Source organism: Diabrotica virgifera, chromosome 5 (assembly GCF_917563875.1).
Source record: "Diabrotica virgifera virgifera chromosome 5, PGI_DIABVI_V3a".
NCBI lineage: Eukaryota > Metazoa > Arthropoda > Insecta > Coleoptera > Chrysomelidae > Diabrotica > Diabrotica virgifera.
The window spans coordinates 139,229,756-139,248,272 of record NC_065447.1 but is presented as its reverse complement, the minus strand read 5'-3'; the positions used below and the strand labels follow the sequence as shown (position 1 = coordinate 139,248,272).

At 31.6% G+C, this 18,517-nt stretch overlaps 2 protein-coding genes across 3 annotated transcripts in view; one reads left to right on the top strand and one right to left on the bottom strand.

Annotated features, from left to right (window-relative positions):
- The window catches only part of LOC114333175 (uncharacterized), a 412,711-nt gene that overhangs the window by 350,222 nt on the left and 43,972 nt on the right, over positions 1–18,517 (top strand). For both annotated transcript variants that reach the window (XM_050650379.1, XM_050650378.1), the window contains exon 11: positions 1,983–2,129. In XM_050650379.1, the coding sequence (XP_050506336.1) occupies positions 1,983–2,129 (147 nt within the window). The remainder of the gene's footprint in view (positions 1–1,982; positions 2,130–18,517) is intronic.
- LOC114333172 (paxillin-B) overlaps positions 1–18,517 on the bottom strand; it is a 289,103-nt gene that overhangs the window by 240,526 nt on the left and 30,060 nt on the right. The gene's annotated exons all lie outside the window — the stretch shown is intronic.

The following is an 18,517-nucleotide window of genomic DNA, read 5'->3' as shown; positions in this document are numbered from 1 at the left end:
GAGCAAACTATCCGCTGTCCTGCGCGTAGCACCAATAATTAATGTTTATTTAAAAAAATTCCTTACACCGTGGTGTTAATCGATTTTAATTTTGCAAAATTGCAAATGAAAGGTAGAGTACACTTCTATACGCAAAAAAATTTTCAACTTGCTATCTGCTTTATTTTCAGTCCTGTAACATTTTGAAAAAATGAATTTTTTTTACGAAAGCTGGATTGCAAAATTTATTTTGCAAAATCTATTGAACCGATATTAATGAAATTTACAGTATTGTTTTACTGTATCATAAAGTTTTTCAGGGTGAAATATGAAGGTCCTAAGTTTAGCATAAATGGTTGAAAAACGTAAAATGCCAATACTTGCTTTTGTATGTTTTTTTCCAAATTATTGCTATTTTGCAACAAGGGTGACTATTTTTTAAATTTTTAACTAATTCTGTATTATAGGAAATTTAATTACGCAATTTTTATGTTAGGACAACTTTTCTCAGAAATGAATACTTTTAAAGTTATAATCAAAAAAACCAAGAAAAAAATCGAATTTTTCCTTAATTTTGTGACATTTTGATTATTTAAACAATTTTCCGGACATTTCTGAGAGGGAGGATAAATCAAATATTATTATTTGATTTATTTTGAAGCAATTTCTGCAAAAAAATTTGAGTCACCTCTCAACGTCCAAATGTACTAATATTTTTACAGATGCGCCCTGGTTTATTAATATTATACCTCGGCTGATTCTGCTGGGAGATTATTAATATGACCCAACACTTTCAGCTCCGGGCCAATATCAGATATTTGTCTCATGTGCCTATTTATACAGTCATTGGAAAATTGTTGAAACGTAAACACGGTAGCCGTGTCGGTAGCATCTGATTGACAGCAGTGGGAACACGGGAGCCGTGTCGGCGGACTTGAAAGTGTTAATGAAGGTAGAAAATCTAATATTTTATATTTTTTTGCTTGACTGCCCACATTGTGTAAAGATTTCATAAATGATCAACTTATAGTGGGTATTTCAATTCTTCGAATGTCAGGATAATATAGTATTTTTGTTATCCAAGTTTCTAGTTCCAATTTATCATACATGAACAGCTGGTTCCTAAAAAAACTGATATACCCCATTCCACGAATATACGACCCTCTTGGATGATCGCGACAACGAATATTTTACTGTGCAAAATATGAAGAACGAAAGTAAATTGCAAATTATATTGTTGTTTATGGGAGTAATTATTAGTTTCACACTAAAATATTCGTTGTCGCGATAATCCAAAACAGTCGTATATTCGTGGAATACACCATACGACTCTTAGTAAGATTTGATCATTTTGAGCAGTGTATTTGATTGGTTTGACATCATATTATATTTATTATGACAGACAAATAATAAAATAAACAAAGAAACAACTGATTACATATTATGTTAATTCATAAAAATTGTCATAATTATTAAGTCTAAATATTGATATTGATATTATTTTGAATTCTTGCAGTTTTCTCATCTTCAAAAGAATTCTCTTTTAATCTCTCCAAAAGCGTACTATCTTCATGAGCCGTAGATATTTTTGGTCTTCCAGAACATTGCTTTCTTTCGAGAGTTTCTTGTTCTCTCCATCTTTTATTAATATTAAAAACTGTTGTTCTGCTTACCTTAAAATGGTTCTTTATGGCAGATAGTGACCAACCGTCCAACCATCTTCTAATTTTGTTACAATTCTTGCTTTTAGTTCTTTGCTAGCATGTGGAGCCATTTTTTGAGGTTGAACAGAATAAGTTATTCGACAAATATTCGACAGTATGTAAATAATAAGTATTTATCCTTCAAAATACACTGCTCAATTTTCTACAAAATTCGCTTTTAAGAGTCGTATCAGTATCAGTTTTTTTAGGAACCAGCTGTACATATTTAGATACATAGGTACAAAGAAACTCAGTAGTTGATGCATGCTTACTTTTTGTAATATTTTTGATTATTTGCAGGTCATCAAAGTCTTCCAAATACTTGAAGATGCTATCAAAGGATTACGCTCTTGATATAATTCAATACAAAATAGATTTTTATAAACATTGCAAAACCAATCCTATGTATAGTACGACAAACATAAGACCTTGGATATTAATGAACAAGTAAGTATGCATAATTTAGGTACTGATACCTTGGCTCTAGCATCGTTTGAACCGGTATCGTCCAAGTTGCCCACTCTTTTCCGTCCGCAGTCCATTTATTTCTGTTCTCGGCAGAGACTCATCATCACTTTCTCACAGAAAGTGCAAGCCCATTCTCATATCAGTTGGCTCAACTTAGCTTAAGAAAACCATTTTGAGAGAACAACATAAGGTTTTGTTTGATCGAACAACATTTTCGGATTTTGGATATAAATATTTTTTAAATTAATGAAAACGGTTACCATTCATTCAACGATTTTCATTCAATGAAACCATTCATCAGCGGTAAAAAAACTGTAAAATCTCGAATCTTGAGAATCAACACCGATTTTAATGAAAATTTGGGTTTAAACTCTGTTGCCACTCTTCTTCAAAATCTACCCTATGCCGAACTGCGCTTTTGCCCTGGGGGTGAAAACAACCCCATCTAGAGGATGAAATTTTTTTAATCAAAATAATTATGGAAATCGATAGAGTAACCAGTTCTGAGTAAATTTTGTTCTATATAATTTTTTTACAAAATTGACACTTTTCAAGTTATTTGCGATTGAAACTATGCATTTTTCATTGACAAAACTCACGTTTTATAACCATTTTTCATGCATAAGCATAATTTAAAAAAAAATAATTTTATAGAAAAAATCATTAAGAACAAAATTGTGGCTAATAAAAAACAAAAAAATTTGCGTAGGAAAGACCTAGGTAAACCCAATACTGACTGAGTTATTGCTCTTTAAAGGATGGTTATTTTCGAAGAACCTCGAAATGGAGAACTTTTAATTTCAAATAACTCGAATGTGGTGCAATTTTTTGGGAAAACTTGACAGACATATTTTTAAGCTCATTAAAAAATCTTTCAAATAAGCTCTAACAAAATTTTTTTCCTTAGGAACTGACTGACTTCTGACGAAAATAAAGTCGTTCTGAGCTTTTTTCTTTTTGAAATGTAAAAATTAAACCCTCCTCGTTACAATCTTAATAGAAATGAATAACCCTCTTGAAATTAACTTTATTTAGGTATAATTAATACAATCCATGTGATTCCACCGGTTTGTAATGCTTAGTTTAGAAAAAATAGTTGATTAAATCGAAAATGTCATTATTATAATTTAAAAAAAAAGTGCATTTTTCTTAAATAAACCTAAAATATTCATGATAAAAAAACAAAATTTTCAGTAAAATAAATTCTACAATTAATATTTGAAACATTTTTTCATATTATGAGTTTTTTCTTCAATTTTTGTAATTAATGGTATACAGCCAGCTACAGGAAATTTTTCCTTATGGATCAGGCACCAAAGCTTTTCACCTCGCAATTTTTACAGAATGGATCAATTTGCTTAAAAATTGAGAATAAGTAGTGGATAGTCCATGGATCAATATCTATATGATGCCAACAGGCGCTTTTACCATGGGGGTGGTTGCCATCCCATCTCGGGGGGTGGAAATTTTTTATTATATTTTGACCGAAAAAGTTAATAAAAACATTCATTCTAAGGAAAAAAATTTTCTATACATTTTTTTGATAAAATTAAGTTTTTGATTTATTCGCTATCGAAAGTGTTGGTTTTATATCTAAAAAATCAATGTTTTTCGATGGTATACTCATTTACGATTCACTCAATTTTTGCCGTAGAACAAATTTTATCAAACCAAGTTCTTGGGAATCAAATTACCTACAATTTCATATTAATATTTAAACATTTTTTCGTATCTCTGATGCTAACCTTTCTATTCTGAAAAAAATGGTATTTTTTACCAAATTGCAAACATTCGTTATTCGCTTTAAACTTCAGTTTTTTTAAAACTAATCAATCTAAGCCAGTCAAACTTCTAGAATCTATTAATAATACATAAATAAAGAAGAATAAATAAGGCCAACGACTAAAAACACCAAAACTTACATTATTATGCTTACAATTGGGTTTCTCCCTTTTTTTTCAAAAAAATATATTGATTTTTTAACCATAACTTTTTTATTTTTTATCTTAGAAAGTTCGTTAAAAAATAATATTGTAGGTTTTTAGAAGATCTATAAGGCTATTAGTATTAAATCCTTTTAAAATTTTCAGTCACAAAAAGAGGTGGCATTGAAAGGGTTGGTAAAGATGGTTTTTGCTTGATATTACAAGTTTTAATTGTCAATAGCTCACTCAATTTTTGCCGTAAAAAAATTTTTGCAAACCAATTTCTTGGGAAATAAATTAACTACAATTTCATATTGAAATATTTTTTCGTATCTCTGATGCTAATCTTTCTATTCTGAAGGAAAGGGCATTTTTTACCAAACTACAAAAACTCGTTATTCGCTTTTTGTTAGATTTTCTAACATAAAGCTAATTATCATTTCTACTTATATCAGAATCTTAATTAAATTCGTCGAATCCTTGATTATTTCAAAAACGAACACATCTGCCCTTTGTAACTTCTCAAGGGTGGCCTCCCGTTTAGTCGACGATACAGGGACACTTGCACTATGAAAACATTCGATTTTAAGATACATCCTGTTTCCCAGGGTTTCAGTCGAAATTAAGAACAATTTCTATATCTTTAACTTAACCATGTGTGATTTAAACTGTCTCGCTGTTCAGATTTATGTTTCCTAAAATCAATAAAGAGCTTTGTCCCTACCGGACAAAATTGAAGCTTCTGTTTCTTTTTGAAACGTATAATTAAGACACGCATAGGACTTTGATAAATGAGTTTCCCTTCTTTTTGAGAAAACCGAAGGAAAGAAGAATCATTATGTTTAGTCGGGTTTCAGTATTTCAGTCTTCCAGTAACTTGTGAGCCACTCTGATGACTAGACGCTCGCGTTTTTAACTCTACTCAGAATTCTCTCGAATGATTACATTCTCATTACTCGGTTTTTCACGCGAATTACTTCTCTCACTCTTTATTAAGCACATACTCGGCTCTTAAATCGCGGTTTACTTTACTATCAATTCTATGTACATTACAAATGTATGTATGTTGTACGTTTTTTGTTGTAGTAAACCCAATAATAATTATATTGTATAGTACTTGTAAATAATAGTATATATTTTCAAAAAAAACCTTTTTACCACATAGTGGTGTAAGGCCGTAAATAATAGTGATTGTGTAAAATAAAATAATTATCGCATACGTTTTTGAATCATTTCAATACCGATTTACACCTTGCTTCGACTCGACAAAGATCATCAGAGTCTAATTATATCAACCACTAAAGAAGCTGGTTCCCCTCTTGTGTGAAGGACAAGAGATATTCACCATGTCCTTTTACCATTGGTGAAGCGTCCTGCACACTTTTAACTCCATTTTTTTTAAACTAATCATTCTCAAGCCGATCAAAATTCTAGAACCTATTAACAATACATAAATCAAGAAAACCAAATCAATGACAAATTTTAATTAGGGTGGTTATTAGGGGGTTGTTTACGATCACTTTTTTGCTGAAAAAAGTAGGGACTGGCATTCTTTTCATTATATGTCACTTAACTTTTTAGCTAGAGATTTTTTTTTATTTCTGGAGATACATATTTTTAAACACTTTAAATTAGTTATCCTCGAAAAATGCATAGTTTTCCCGTCGTTTGACTTTGAAACTGCAATATTTAGCATTTGACGAAGAAGAGGCAACATATAATAAAGTATAGCTCGATTACTATTGGTCTTAAAGAAAATAAAAAAAACGGTCTTGTTTATTTTTTCAAAAAGTACATTTTTGTTAGGTAAAGTTATTTTGATAAAACGAAAACTTTTTGAGTTATTAGCAGAAAACTGATTAAAAACATTGATTTTTTCGATATAAAACTAACACTTTCGATAGGGAATAAATCGAAAACTATTAATTTTATCAAAAAAATGTATAGAACGTTTTTTGCTTATAATGAATGTTTTTACCAACTGTTGCGGTCAAAATATAATAAAAATTTCCACCCGCGAGATGGGTGGCAACCACCCCCATGGTAAAAGCGCCTTTTGACATGATATACACTCACCGGCAGAGAAAACGAGCACCCCAAAAATGGGTCATTTTTAATGTCTTGTATTTCCTAAACCTGATGTCCGATTTAAGTAATTTTTTTAATATGTTATAGCCTTATTCTTTATCAATATCGCTGTAATAATATTGTTGCTAGACAGGTACATTGTCATTGTATACAGGGTGTACGAATCAAACTGTGTTTTTTTCTCAAACTTTGGAACACCCTGTGGAATGTTCTAGCTTTTATAAAATACTAAAATTAAAACCCAACTATAGCCACAGATTTTCTTAATATTCTGTTTTTTTATTCATTCGCTTATGTTGGATAATAAAAAAGTTAGGCACTTTAACAACTACCCCTGTTTTTCGTCAATATAGGGTGTTTTTCAATAAGTACGGCAAGCTTTAAGGGGTAATTCTGCATGATAAAATAATGACAGTTTGCTTTATAAACTTATGCCCGCAAATACTTCGTTTCTGAGATAGGGGGTGTTGAAATTGTTCTTACAAACTGACGATTTATTTATTGCTCTAAAACGGTTTGTGATATGCAAATGAAATTTGGTAGATTTTAAGAGCTAGTTATTGCGCATTTTTTGGCATACAACTGAGAATTTTATATTCACCATTGGCGTGCATACGGGATATATCTAAAATATTTATACCCGTATGAACGCCAATGGTGAATATAAAATTCTTAATTGTATGCCAAAAAATGCGCAATAACTACCTCTTAAAATCTACCAAATTTCATTTGCATATCACAAACCGTTTTAGAGAAATAAATAAATCGTCAGTTTGTAAGAACAATTTCAACACCCCCTATCTCGGAAACGAAGCATTTGCGGGCATACGTTTATAAAGCAAACTGTCATTATTTTATCATGCAGAATTACCCCTTAAAGTTTGCCGTACTTATTTAAAAACACCCTGTATTAACGAAAAACAGGGGTAGTTGTTAAAGTGCTTAACTTTTTTATTATCCAACATAAGCGAATGAATCAAAAAACAGAATGTTAAGAAAACCTGAGGCTATAGTTTGGTTATAATTTCAGTATTTTATAAAAGCTAGAACATTCCACAGGGTGTTCCAAAGTTTGAGAAAAAAACACAGTTTGATTCGTACACCCTGTATACAATGACAATGTACCTGTCTAGCAACAATATTATTACAGCGATATTGATAAAGAATAAGGCTATAACATATTAAAAAAATTACTTAAATCGGACATCAGGTTTAGGAAATACAAGACATTAAAAATGACCCATTTTTTGGGGTGCCCGTTTTCTCTGCCGGTGAGTGTAGATTTTGATCCTTGGACTATCCACTACTTATTCTCAAATTTTCAAGCAAATCGATCCATTCTGTAAAAATTGCGAGGTTTTGTCCTATTTTAAGCTTTATTACTTGGACTATAACTATTTAATCAACTATTTTTTCTAAACTAAGGGCCGGTTGTTCGAACGCTAATCAACATTGATCACTATCAAATATTTAATAACTGTCACAACTGTCAATGTCAACTTTGGTTGGGTTGGTGAAAACATAGTTAATTATAATTATAAGATTAGTTATTACATTAACATAACAATTATTAACATAACTGATTAACTAATTTCATAATTGTCATCAATAATTATGTTTTCGGCAACCCAACCAAAGTTGACATTGACAGTTGTGACAGTAATTAAGTATTTGATAGTGATCAATGTTGATTAGCGTTCGAACAACCGGCCCTAAGCATTCCAAACCGGTCAAAGCACATGGATCGCATCAATTATACCTAAATAAAGTTAATTTAAGGCTATGGGTACATAATTCGCAAATATTTTACGTATATCCCTAATTTTTCTGTCTTTACACGGCAAATTACGTGTAGTAAAATTCGCACTGGTATGGATATGTAAACATTACTAGAATGTCATTCTACTTGAAAATGTCATCATTAATTTAAAGAGATGGGTTTTGAATGTTCTTGGATAACTGTTATTTTTATAATTGGAAATTATTAATTCAGTTAATAAATGTGATAATTTTTTCACTAACTATGTATTAAGTGACTGTAATAATTTATTTGTACAACAAAGACTAATACTCAATCGAGAAAAGAGGAAAAGTGTTAAAGTGATTTTTTAATTTGGAATGCTTACAATTTTGAACATCTTTAATAACAAAATACTTGGATCACAGAATATATTATCCTGATGTATTCTCTGCTTGGATCTTCCACAAATAATACACAATAAATAACTTTTTATTAAGTTCACGTCTTAAATCAATTATTTATCAAATACACTATATTTCAATAATATTTAATCAATAACTCAACATATTCCCGATGCAATGTCAAATATTTAAAATTGTCACTGATTGTCAGTGTCTGACTGACAATATGCTGACAATATTCGGCTGAGTGCGTTGTAAGACAAAGATAGATTTGGAAAATATTACCACGGCATTGTGTTTATTTTTTTCAAATCCTGAAAAAACCAATAAATATTTTTGAAAAATTTAAAAGCAGAATGAAAGACTAAATTATTACCGAGGGCCGAAAGTCCCTTAGAATAAATAAAAAGTTTATTTTGAATGATATATTTGAAATTAAAAATCACACTAAATTTTCTCTTAGTTTTTCACCCCTGTAACTTATTAAAATAAACATTATAGAAGTTCTCAGGGACTTTCGGCCCTCGCTATTAACGTGATCTTTCATTCTGCGTTTAAATTTTTCAAAAATACTTATTAGTTTTCTCAGGATTCGAAAAAAATGAATCCCCATATGAATAGCATTGCAGCCGAAAATACGTACCGATCCTCTTAAAGTGAATAGCTATTCATTTATATTAGGATTGTAACGACTAGGGTTTAATTTTCACATTTCAAAAAGAAAAACGCAGAGAGCGACTTTATTTTCGTCATGTCAGTCAGTTCTTATGCAAAAAACTTTTGGCAGAGCATATTTGAAAGGTATTTTAATGAACTTTAAAATATGTCTCTTAAGTTTTCCCAAAAAATTGCACCACATTCGACTTATTTGAGATTAAAGGTTCTCCATTTTGATGTTCTTCGAAAATAACCATCCTTTAAAGAGCAATAACTCAGTCGGTATTGGGTTTACATGTCTTTCAGACGCGAATCTCTTTATTTTTTTTATTAGCTACAATTTTATTCTTGACAATTTCTTCTATAAAATTAAATATTTTTAAGGTATTCATGAAAAACCGTTATAAAACGTGAGATTTTTCAAAGAAAAATGCATAATTTCAATCGCAAATAACTTGGAAAGTGTCAATTTTGCAAAAAAAGTTTAAAGAATAAAATTTACTCAGTATTGGTTACTCTATAGATTTCCGTAGTTATTTTGAATAAAAAAATTTCATCTCCTAGATGGGGTTGTTTCCATCCCCAGAGCAAAAGCCCAGTTCGGCATAGGGTAGATTTTGACGAAGGTTATAATTACTACCTAAATCCAAATTTTCAAGGAAATCGACCTTGGTTCTCAAAATTCCACGAGAAAATGGCTGTTAGTTGGACTAAGGTACCTGACTGGACTAATGTCTTATTTAATTATTTTTAAATATTCGATTTAATTTCTCAAAGCAATGGAAAACGAATTGAAGGTTTATGCTCTTTGATTTTACTATGGTACAGTTTATCAAATTTTAATACTTTTAAAGTTATAACGGTTTTTTCAAAATCAGTGTTGTGGGCCTTATTGGGTACAGTAGTTCCAAAAAAGGCCCACCAGTTGATCCAAATAAGGCCCACCTTTTTTTAATTGTTATTTTATTTTGTTCATTAATTTGATACATGATTTTAGATGTTAATAAAATTAGATACTGTTAACTATTTTTGGGGGTGTTTTATTGCAAGATATCCATTAAATAAAGGCATTTATTAAATCAGAACATACGTTTATTCACATTTAAGAAATTTTACAGTTTTGTAATAATCTGCAGTCTAGAAATCACACTTTGGACAAACAAATGTAGGTGTTCGGTCTCTGCTTGTTAATCCTAAACATTATTCGTGTACGTATTTAAGGCATTTGGTGCACATCCTCATATCTGCTATTCTGTCCTCTTGACACAAGTAGCAAAACCAGCTCTCTTCTTTTTCTCATGAGTTTAGACTGCAATCCACTTGGACCTGCTTCAAGAATATCTTTTAAGGAAGGTTGAATTTTTATTTTTAGTTTTATAGTATGTTCTCCTTTTTTTGGGTTCGTCTGTTTCCCTTTATCACTAATAGGTTTTTTGTCTTGATTTTTATCTTCTTCTTCTTCTTCTTCCTTCTTGTATGTAGGCTTTAAAGCCTGTTTCTTCTTCAATATTATCCTCCTAAATTGTTTAGGTTATCGCACCACCTTTTTCTTGGTCTGTCAATACTTCTTCGTCCATTTGGTGACTTATCTCGTGCTATTCGTACTATCCTATCCTCTGCCATTCTACTAATGTGTTCGTTCCACTCCTGTTTCCGTTTTGTCACCCATCCATTTATGTCTTCTATATTGCATGATCTTCTTATGTTTTCGCTCCTCTCCCTATCCAACAGACTTTTCCCTGATATTCGTCGGAGTATTTTCATCTCTGTTGTTTCTAGTAGTCGTCTCGTTTTAATATGTTAATATAGGTCTAATTGCTGCTTTATAGATTCTTGCTTTTGTGTCTTGTCTTAAGTGTTTGTTCTTCCAGATTGTGTCATTGAGAGATCCCGCCGCTTTACTTGCTTTTAAGCTTTGTTGTACTTCCTCTTCAACATCTCCGTAACTGGTTATATCTATTCCCAGATATCTAAACCTTGCTTCCTGCTTTATTATTTTCCCATCAATTTCGATTTTACATCGTAGTGGGTATTTAGATGTTGTCATACATTTGGTTTTTTCTGCTGATATTATCATATTGTATTTCTTGGCTGCTGTATTAAAGATGTGTGTTAATCTTTGGAGATCGTCTTCTGTCTCGGCGATTAATGCGGCGTCGTCGGCATAACACAATACTTTGATTTCTTTATTCCCCATTCTGTAACCATGACCTTTACGTACTGCTTCTATTATTTCGTCCATTATTATATTAAAGAGCAGTGGGCTTAACGAGTCACCTTGTCTGACTCCACTTTGTACTGGTATAAACTGCGTTAGTTTTCCATTTATCCTTTTCAGTAAATAAAGCTTTACTTACTGTAACCGCTCTATAATTAAGTGACTTTGCTCGGGGCTGGACAATTTTCTTTTTTATTTCAGGTGTAGGAAGAATTTCCTGAAAGGAAGTCTCCAAAATACGTTCGTCATTGCTGGAATTGGAATCATCGTGAAAAGATAATATGTCGGAAACTGAAGTTGTACTTGAATCTGGCGAAGAATAAATCTTTCTTTTCTGACACTTTTTCTTAGAGGGGTCTCGTTCTTGTATCATTGGTGCCTGGCTGTCATCGGTCCTCGATTGTGTAAGCGATGGAGTATCTTCTTCATTTATGTTATCTCGCCTCGACAGTTCACATGGAGCAAATGCTTGTTCTGGGATAACATTAGGGTCAAACGGATAGATGCCTGTGGCACGAAACCCAATTGAAACATTATGAGGTGTAGCAGCTCTTGGCCAGACTTTGGAAAATATTTTTCCGAAAATTCTTTTATTAACCTTACGCCCTTAGTCAGTTTTTGTGGTGGTCCAGTACAACAAAACCTCTTGGTCCCAATATTCTTCAAAAGGCGCAAATACAGATTTGTCCATCGACTGTAGCTCGTGTGTAGTGTTGCTAGGAATACAAAAAAGTGTAATGTCATGGAAGTCAGCTGCATCAACAATACCTGCGTCTAAGTGAGACTTAGCTCCATCGAAAATAAGTAAAACGGGACCTTGTGGTTTGAACTTTGCAAAGTGGTGTACTCATTTTATAAAGGTTGATGTTGTCATTGATCCTTTCTCTGTCATTTCAATGGTCGAACCAGCTGGAAGATTATCTTGCCATTCTGGCTGCATTCTTTTTCCTTTGAAGAGAATCATTGGAGGTATAACTTGGCCCAGAGTATTTTCATACAAAACTATGGTAACATTTTTACCATGTTCAGGAGCAACCATATGTACCCTTTTTGATCCTTTTTAGCATAGACTGATTGTTATTTATGTAGAGAAAGTCGACATCCTTTCTCATCCATATTAAAGATCAAATGCGGTTTATCAAAACTGTCCAATTTAGACAGCACCTCTTTTAATTTGTTATAATAGTCGTTTACTATAAACTTATTAGTTTAGCTGCTCTTCCAGGGTTCATGCTTTGTGTTTTTCTTTTTGCGACCTCTGGGTGACGTTTTAAAAACAGGCTTTAAACATTGCTGAAAATATACAGGTACCAAATAAGGCACGCGGGCCTTGTTTAGAACTCTACCGGTGGGCCTTAATAGGGACAGCTTCTTTACCCGTGTCTTGTCCTGTATTTTTATTAAAAGCTATAAATACTCAAACGTTACAGTACGTTATTTTACATGTTGTCTATTATATAAATTATAAGCTATCAGATCATACACAATTATTTATCATTTTTATTTCAAAACTTATCAATAAATTCATAAATACCTGAAAATAGTAATTTGATGTGCGCCTAGCGTGTCTGGACAAGCAACTGACATGACATAAACATGGCGTAGTCACACTTAACCTCGATTTAAGTTCAGATTTAGCCAATAGATGCCAGTAGCTTCCAGAGACAAACGTCACCTTGAGAAATATTCGATTTTTTTTAGTAAAAACAATCGATGGGCTTTATTTGGAACCGGGCCTTATTTGGGTCAGGTACCTTATAATTAAACAGAATAAAAACAAATTAAAATACACGCATATGTAGAACATTATGTAGTATTACAAAAAAACGTAAAAGTTTACTAGTGAGTCTTTATTTTTAATTACATCCAAAATTCTTCAATACATAGCTTTACAACATTCTGGCAAAATTGTGGTGTAAATGATTCCCATATTTTTCATAATTTCCCATAAGTTTCACTTCAATTCGTTGACGGACCTTTTTGGACCGCAGACCAATGCTTTTATATTGCGCCACAAAGTTTCTATCGAGGACAAGTCGGGACTGTTGGAAACTCATTCCAGAAGTTGTATATTATGGTCTTCAATCCAGTTGTAGGTACTCTTTTTTGATGTATGGCATTATGACAACCTGCGCCGTCCTGTTGGAAGATAAAATCTTTCGTTGATTTTGATTTGTTTGTTTTGAAATGACTTTGATTCATAATCGGGTAAAATGATTTTCTAAAATCTTTAAATATTATTTGTCCTTATTTACAATCTCATCAATAAAATGCAACTTTTTCACACCTTTAGACGACCTGCTGCCCTAGACCATGATAGAAGCAGGAAATTTGCCTTTTCTCTTGAGACAGTCGGGTTGAAAAGCTTCATTTTTTCTTCTAATAACGTGACTCCTATTAGTACTACTACTACTCCTATACTGTCTCGTCTCCCAACACACTTCAAATCTGGACTCATCACTCCATTGTATTGCATCCCATCGTGAATGTGTCCAATAAATGATCTTTTGGATATTTTAACCTATTTTTGTTGTTGTAATGTTAAAAGTGAATTTTAGTAGTGATTTTTTCAACCATAAACGGTGTAACAAAAGGGCAGGTCATAAATTAAATCACATATTCTGATTCTGGGACCAAAAATAGTCCGATTGATCTTATCTTAGCACAAATGTGCACATAAAAAAAGTTACAGCCCTTTGAAGTTACAAAATTAAAATCGTTTTTTTCCAATATATCAAAAACTATTAAGAGATTTTTTATTGAAAATGGACATGTGGTATTTTTATGACAGGAAAATGAAAAAAAATAACATTTATGCACCCCATAAAAAATTTATGGGGGTTTTGTTCCCTTAACCCCCCCCCCCACTAATATTTGTGTACGTTCCAATTCAATTATTATTATTATAAACACAATTCTTCTAAAACATTTTAACATTTTTGCCTTCTAGTACTTTTTCGATAAGCCAGTTTTTATCGAGATATTTAGAACATTTGTAAAACACCACATAGTACATTCTTTCACGGTTTTTGCTCTAAATTTTGCAGAATCGCTTCGATTGACATGAAAGTACCCCACATAAACCTTATGGAAATTAGGTCGCAGTGGATTTAGTTCATACTTTGGGAAAATACTCTTTGAAGCATCTTGATAAAAAGTTCTCATGAGCACATCTCTATCGTATGGAGGATTTTCAAGATATAGAGGCACAAACTCGGAAAATTATAAGATTTAAGTACCGGGTATTCCAATTCCCTGAGTTACTGGTTATCTGGCAACATGTACCCCACATAACAATTTCATGTTCTTAGTAGATTCATAGAACATACTTTTCAGAAAAAGTATATACTTAGAATATGCGTAATTACCATTGAGAATGTGCAAAGTAGATACTGAGTATATACAACATTACAGTACTTAAACGTTCTATGTATATACTTAGAATGTACTACCGCACTTCTTTTCAGTATATACCAAGAACGGGTCTAGGACGTTTCATCGCCGCCGTTTCGATGCCGCCAGTTCGATGCCGATGCCGATGCCGGCCGATTCATCGCCAGTCAATTAGTCGCTATCTGATATATTTCCGAATTTTCGACAGTTACAATTATTAGTTATTTTTAGTATTAATTAGGAATTCTAGGAAATGCGAGATATGACGGCGATGAAATGGACTGGCGATGAACCGGCGGCATCGAAACGGCCGGCGATGAACCGGCGGCATCGAAACGTCCCATTCCGCCAAGAACATACTTTTTAGAAGGTTCTAAGGAGGTGCTATAAACCTTCTATTTATATACTTAGAATGTACTATCGCACATATTTTTAGTATATGGGAAGAATATTCCAAGGAAGTGCTATATACCTTCTAGTTATATACTTAGTATGTACTATCGCACTTATTTTTAGTATATGGAAAGAATATTCCAAGGAAGGGCTATATACCTTCTATTTATATACTTAGAATGTACTATCGCACATATTTTTAGTATATGGGAAGAATATTCCAAGGATGTGCTATATTTCTCAGAAGTATGTTTTCAACATCACCCAATCTCATCCTAGGTTCTACTAATATTATTATATTTACATATTCTAATTGCATATGCATGAGAATGTAGTTATTACATTCTACAATATTACGTAAAAAGTAAGTATAAAGGCTGTATGACACTATGCATTTTCTTGTATCATTTCTAATATCGTTTCTGATATGTCAAAAAAATGTATAGTGTCATACACAGATACAAGAAACGATATCAGAAATGATACAAGAATTTGTACCAGACACAGATTCTTGTACAAAAACTGCGCCAATTTCTGCGCAAAGAGCAAAAACTTATAACCTCCTGGTAAAAAATCTAAATGTCATAATTCATAATGGCGGCTGAAAATCATATGATTTATGTCTTGATGAATTTATTTGTGTTTTTGTAGGTATTATTTATAAATCTTTTATTGATCCTTAATATACCGTTTGGTATGGACTACTGTTCTACTAATAACCATATATTTAGCTCCTAATAAAGTTCAAACTATGTATAACCAAGTATAATAACTTTGGGTTTCATATTGCATAATTTTTTAATAGAGGAAAATACAATAGTTCCAATTTGGATCAAACTGAAGATAATTATAATGCAAATACTTTAGCACAAATATGAAAACAAAATAAAAAACACAAATAATCAACAGTCAACGTAAAAATTCTAGTTATTATAACATTAAAATATTTGTTTTTAAAAGTTTATAAATTTTATAAAATCCTTAAAATCAGCTGTAGACGCAGTACTACCATACCAATGTAACATGACAGGGTGACAAACAAAGTTTCGACCAATCACGTGCCGAATTTCATACAGTTTTCGATACAAGAACTTGCATAGTGTCATACAGGGCACAAATATACGTACAAGAAATGATACAAGAAAATGTATACAAGAAACGATATCAGAAACGATATTAGAAATGATACAAGAAAATGCATAGTGTCATACAGCCTTAAAATATATAAACTTTAGTTAGTTATATTAGGTACCTATGTATAATAAATATTATATGGGTAAGTAGGTATATATAAAATATAAGTAATATATTTAGTTATTATGTGCACATGAAAATAAAAATGCTCCTTATATATTATATTTTATATAATAGCCAAATATATATAATATGTATGTAAATTACTAAAATTTATAGGTATCTATATACATACTTTTACTTACTAGGTATTTAGGAAATATTGAAGTACCAATATGAATTTAATAGATATTTTCAAGCTGCCCGCAAACAAAATAAAACAGTTATTTATGTACGTTCTTAAAAATGTTTTAGTCCTTATAGCTAGAAATACTTCCGTCTTCGCCACTTCGTCTTAACAGCGTAGACACAAATGCCTAACTGTACTCACTGTACTTTTCATATTTTGCCCTTCTTACCTAGCCCATTCCCCTGTGGTGCAGGTAAATATATGCAATGCAAGGGTCAGAATGACAATGAATGGCCGCTTCACGTTGTTTGATTGTGGACCTACAAGCTTACCTGAATGTAATGTAAAATAAAATTATACGTAAAAATACTCATGGTATAAACTCAAATCAAAATACTCGTATATTCATTTCAATTGAAAACGAAACGAGAATTTCTCGTTTTTCTTCAATAGAATTAGGTTTTAAACTTTTTTTTCTACGACCGTTTAATAACATGCTCATTATTCGCTATTTTTTCATAGATAATAGCACCCATTACTGTACCCGTGAGTAATAATTCATTACTCACGGGCTGAAGTTACTCACGGGTCATTACTCACGGGCTGAAGTTAGATTCAAGTAGCGCATGCCACTTTTAATATTAATCGTATATAAACTGCAAATAAAATTACTTAAACTTGTTTATTTAATATAATAACTATTGTAATTTATACCAATAATTAACTTCGAAAAACTTTTTAATGAATTTTAACTGTAACAATGTCAGTATATTTTTTACGTTTATATCTTGTTTACTAAAAATTTTGACGTTTATCATTTAATTTAGTGACAGTGACATTAGCGCATTTTGTTTATGTTAATTGGAATTTATAACTAATATTGTGTTTGTTTTTCAAGTTATATTGTGTTAAATATGTTATAACATATTATGTATAGTTATATTATTATATTATAATATATACCTAGTTAAATGTAAATATACATTATAACTATATGTATATGAAATACGTCCACCAACAACAGCCATTTATTAGATTCACTGACAGTAGGTACAAATTTAAGCTTATAATTTTTCGAAAACGAATAGAACTTATATTGACTATTTCTAGTTGTATTTTTACAATAAATAAGAATTTAGTAATAGTAGGCAACCAATTTAAATCTAGAGTACTTGATAATTAAATTTTTTACTAATTAAAATAAAAAAAAAGGTCGTAGAAAAAGTATAGTATTCTACTCGCATGTAATGGCTATTACTCACTCTGATGAATTACGACACTCGCCTACGGCTCGTGTCGCAAACTTCATCATCGTGAGTAATAGGCATCATTACATGCTCGTTGAATAATATACTATTACCATACAATTAAAACGGTTTAAAAAAAATGAATTAGATAGTTCAGTAGTACCTACCAAAATACCTAAATTTTATTAATTATTCCTAACGAAGTTGATAATCTATACGCTAACATTATTCTTCATCCTATAGGTACATACAGTATATATTTTTAAGATATTTTAAAAGTATATACAATAAGTATGTGTTAAGCATATACTTTTGCATATACTTACGCATATACTAAGAATATTCGATTAAGGTATATTCTAAGAATAAACTTTTACGAACATTCCGAGATACTACGTACACGAATGTGCTCAGTCTATTCGGTGCAAGAATATTCTTTGAATCACATGCAAAGAACATGAAATTTAGAATGTTTTTTATGGTACATGCTATGCTTGTACTACGCATATACTAAAAAGGATATACTTCAACGAATGTTGGTAGGATATGCTTAGAACATGATACGAACATCATTGTTATGTGGGACAGTGGGACAGTATTTCTCATGATCATTTTTCAGTGCGTAACAAATGATAGGAAAAAGGGTAAGTCCGTGATAATACACATACAGTCGGAAAAATGGAAGAATACCCATGAACGAACATATAAAACACGCTGTATTTTCCTGTCACCGTGTCACAAAGAAAACTGCCCAGCGCAAGTACATGTAATAATAATTATTACATGTACTTACGCCGGCCAATTTTTTTGTGTGACACGGTGACAGGAAAATACAGCGTGTTTTATATGTTCGTTCATGGGTATTCTTTCATTTTTCCTAC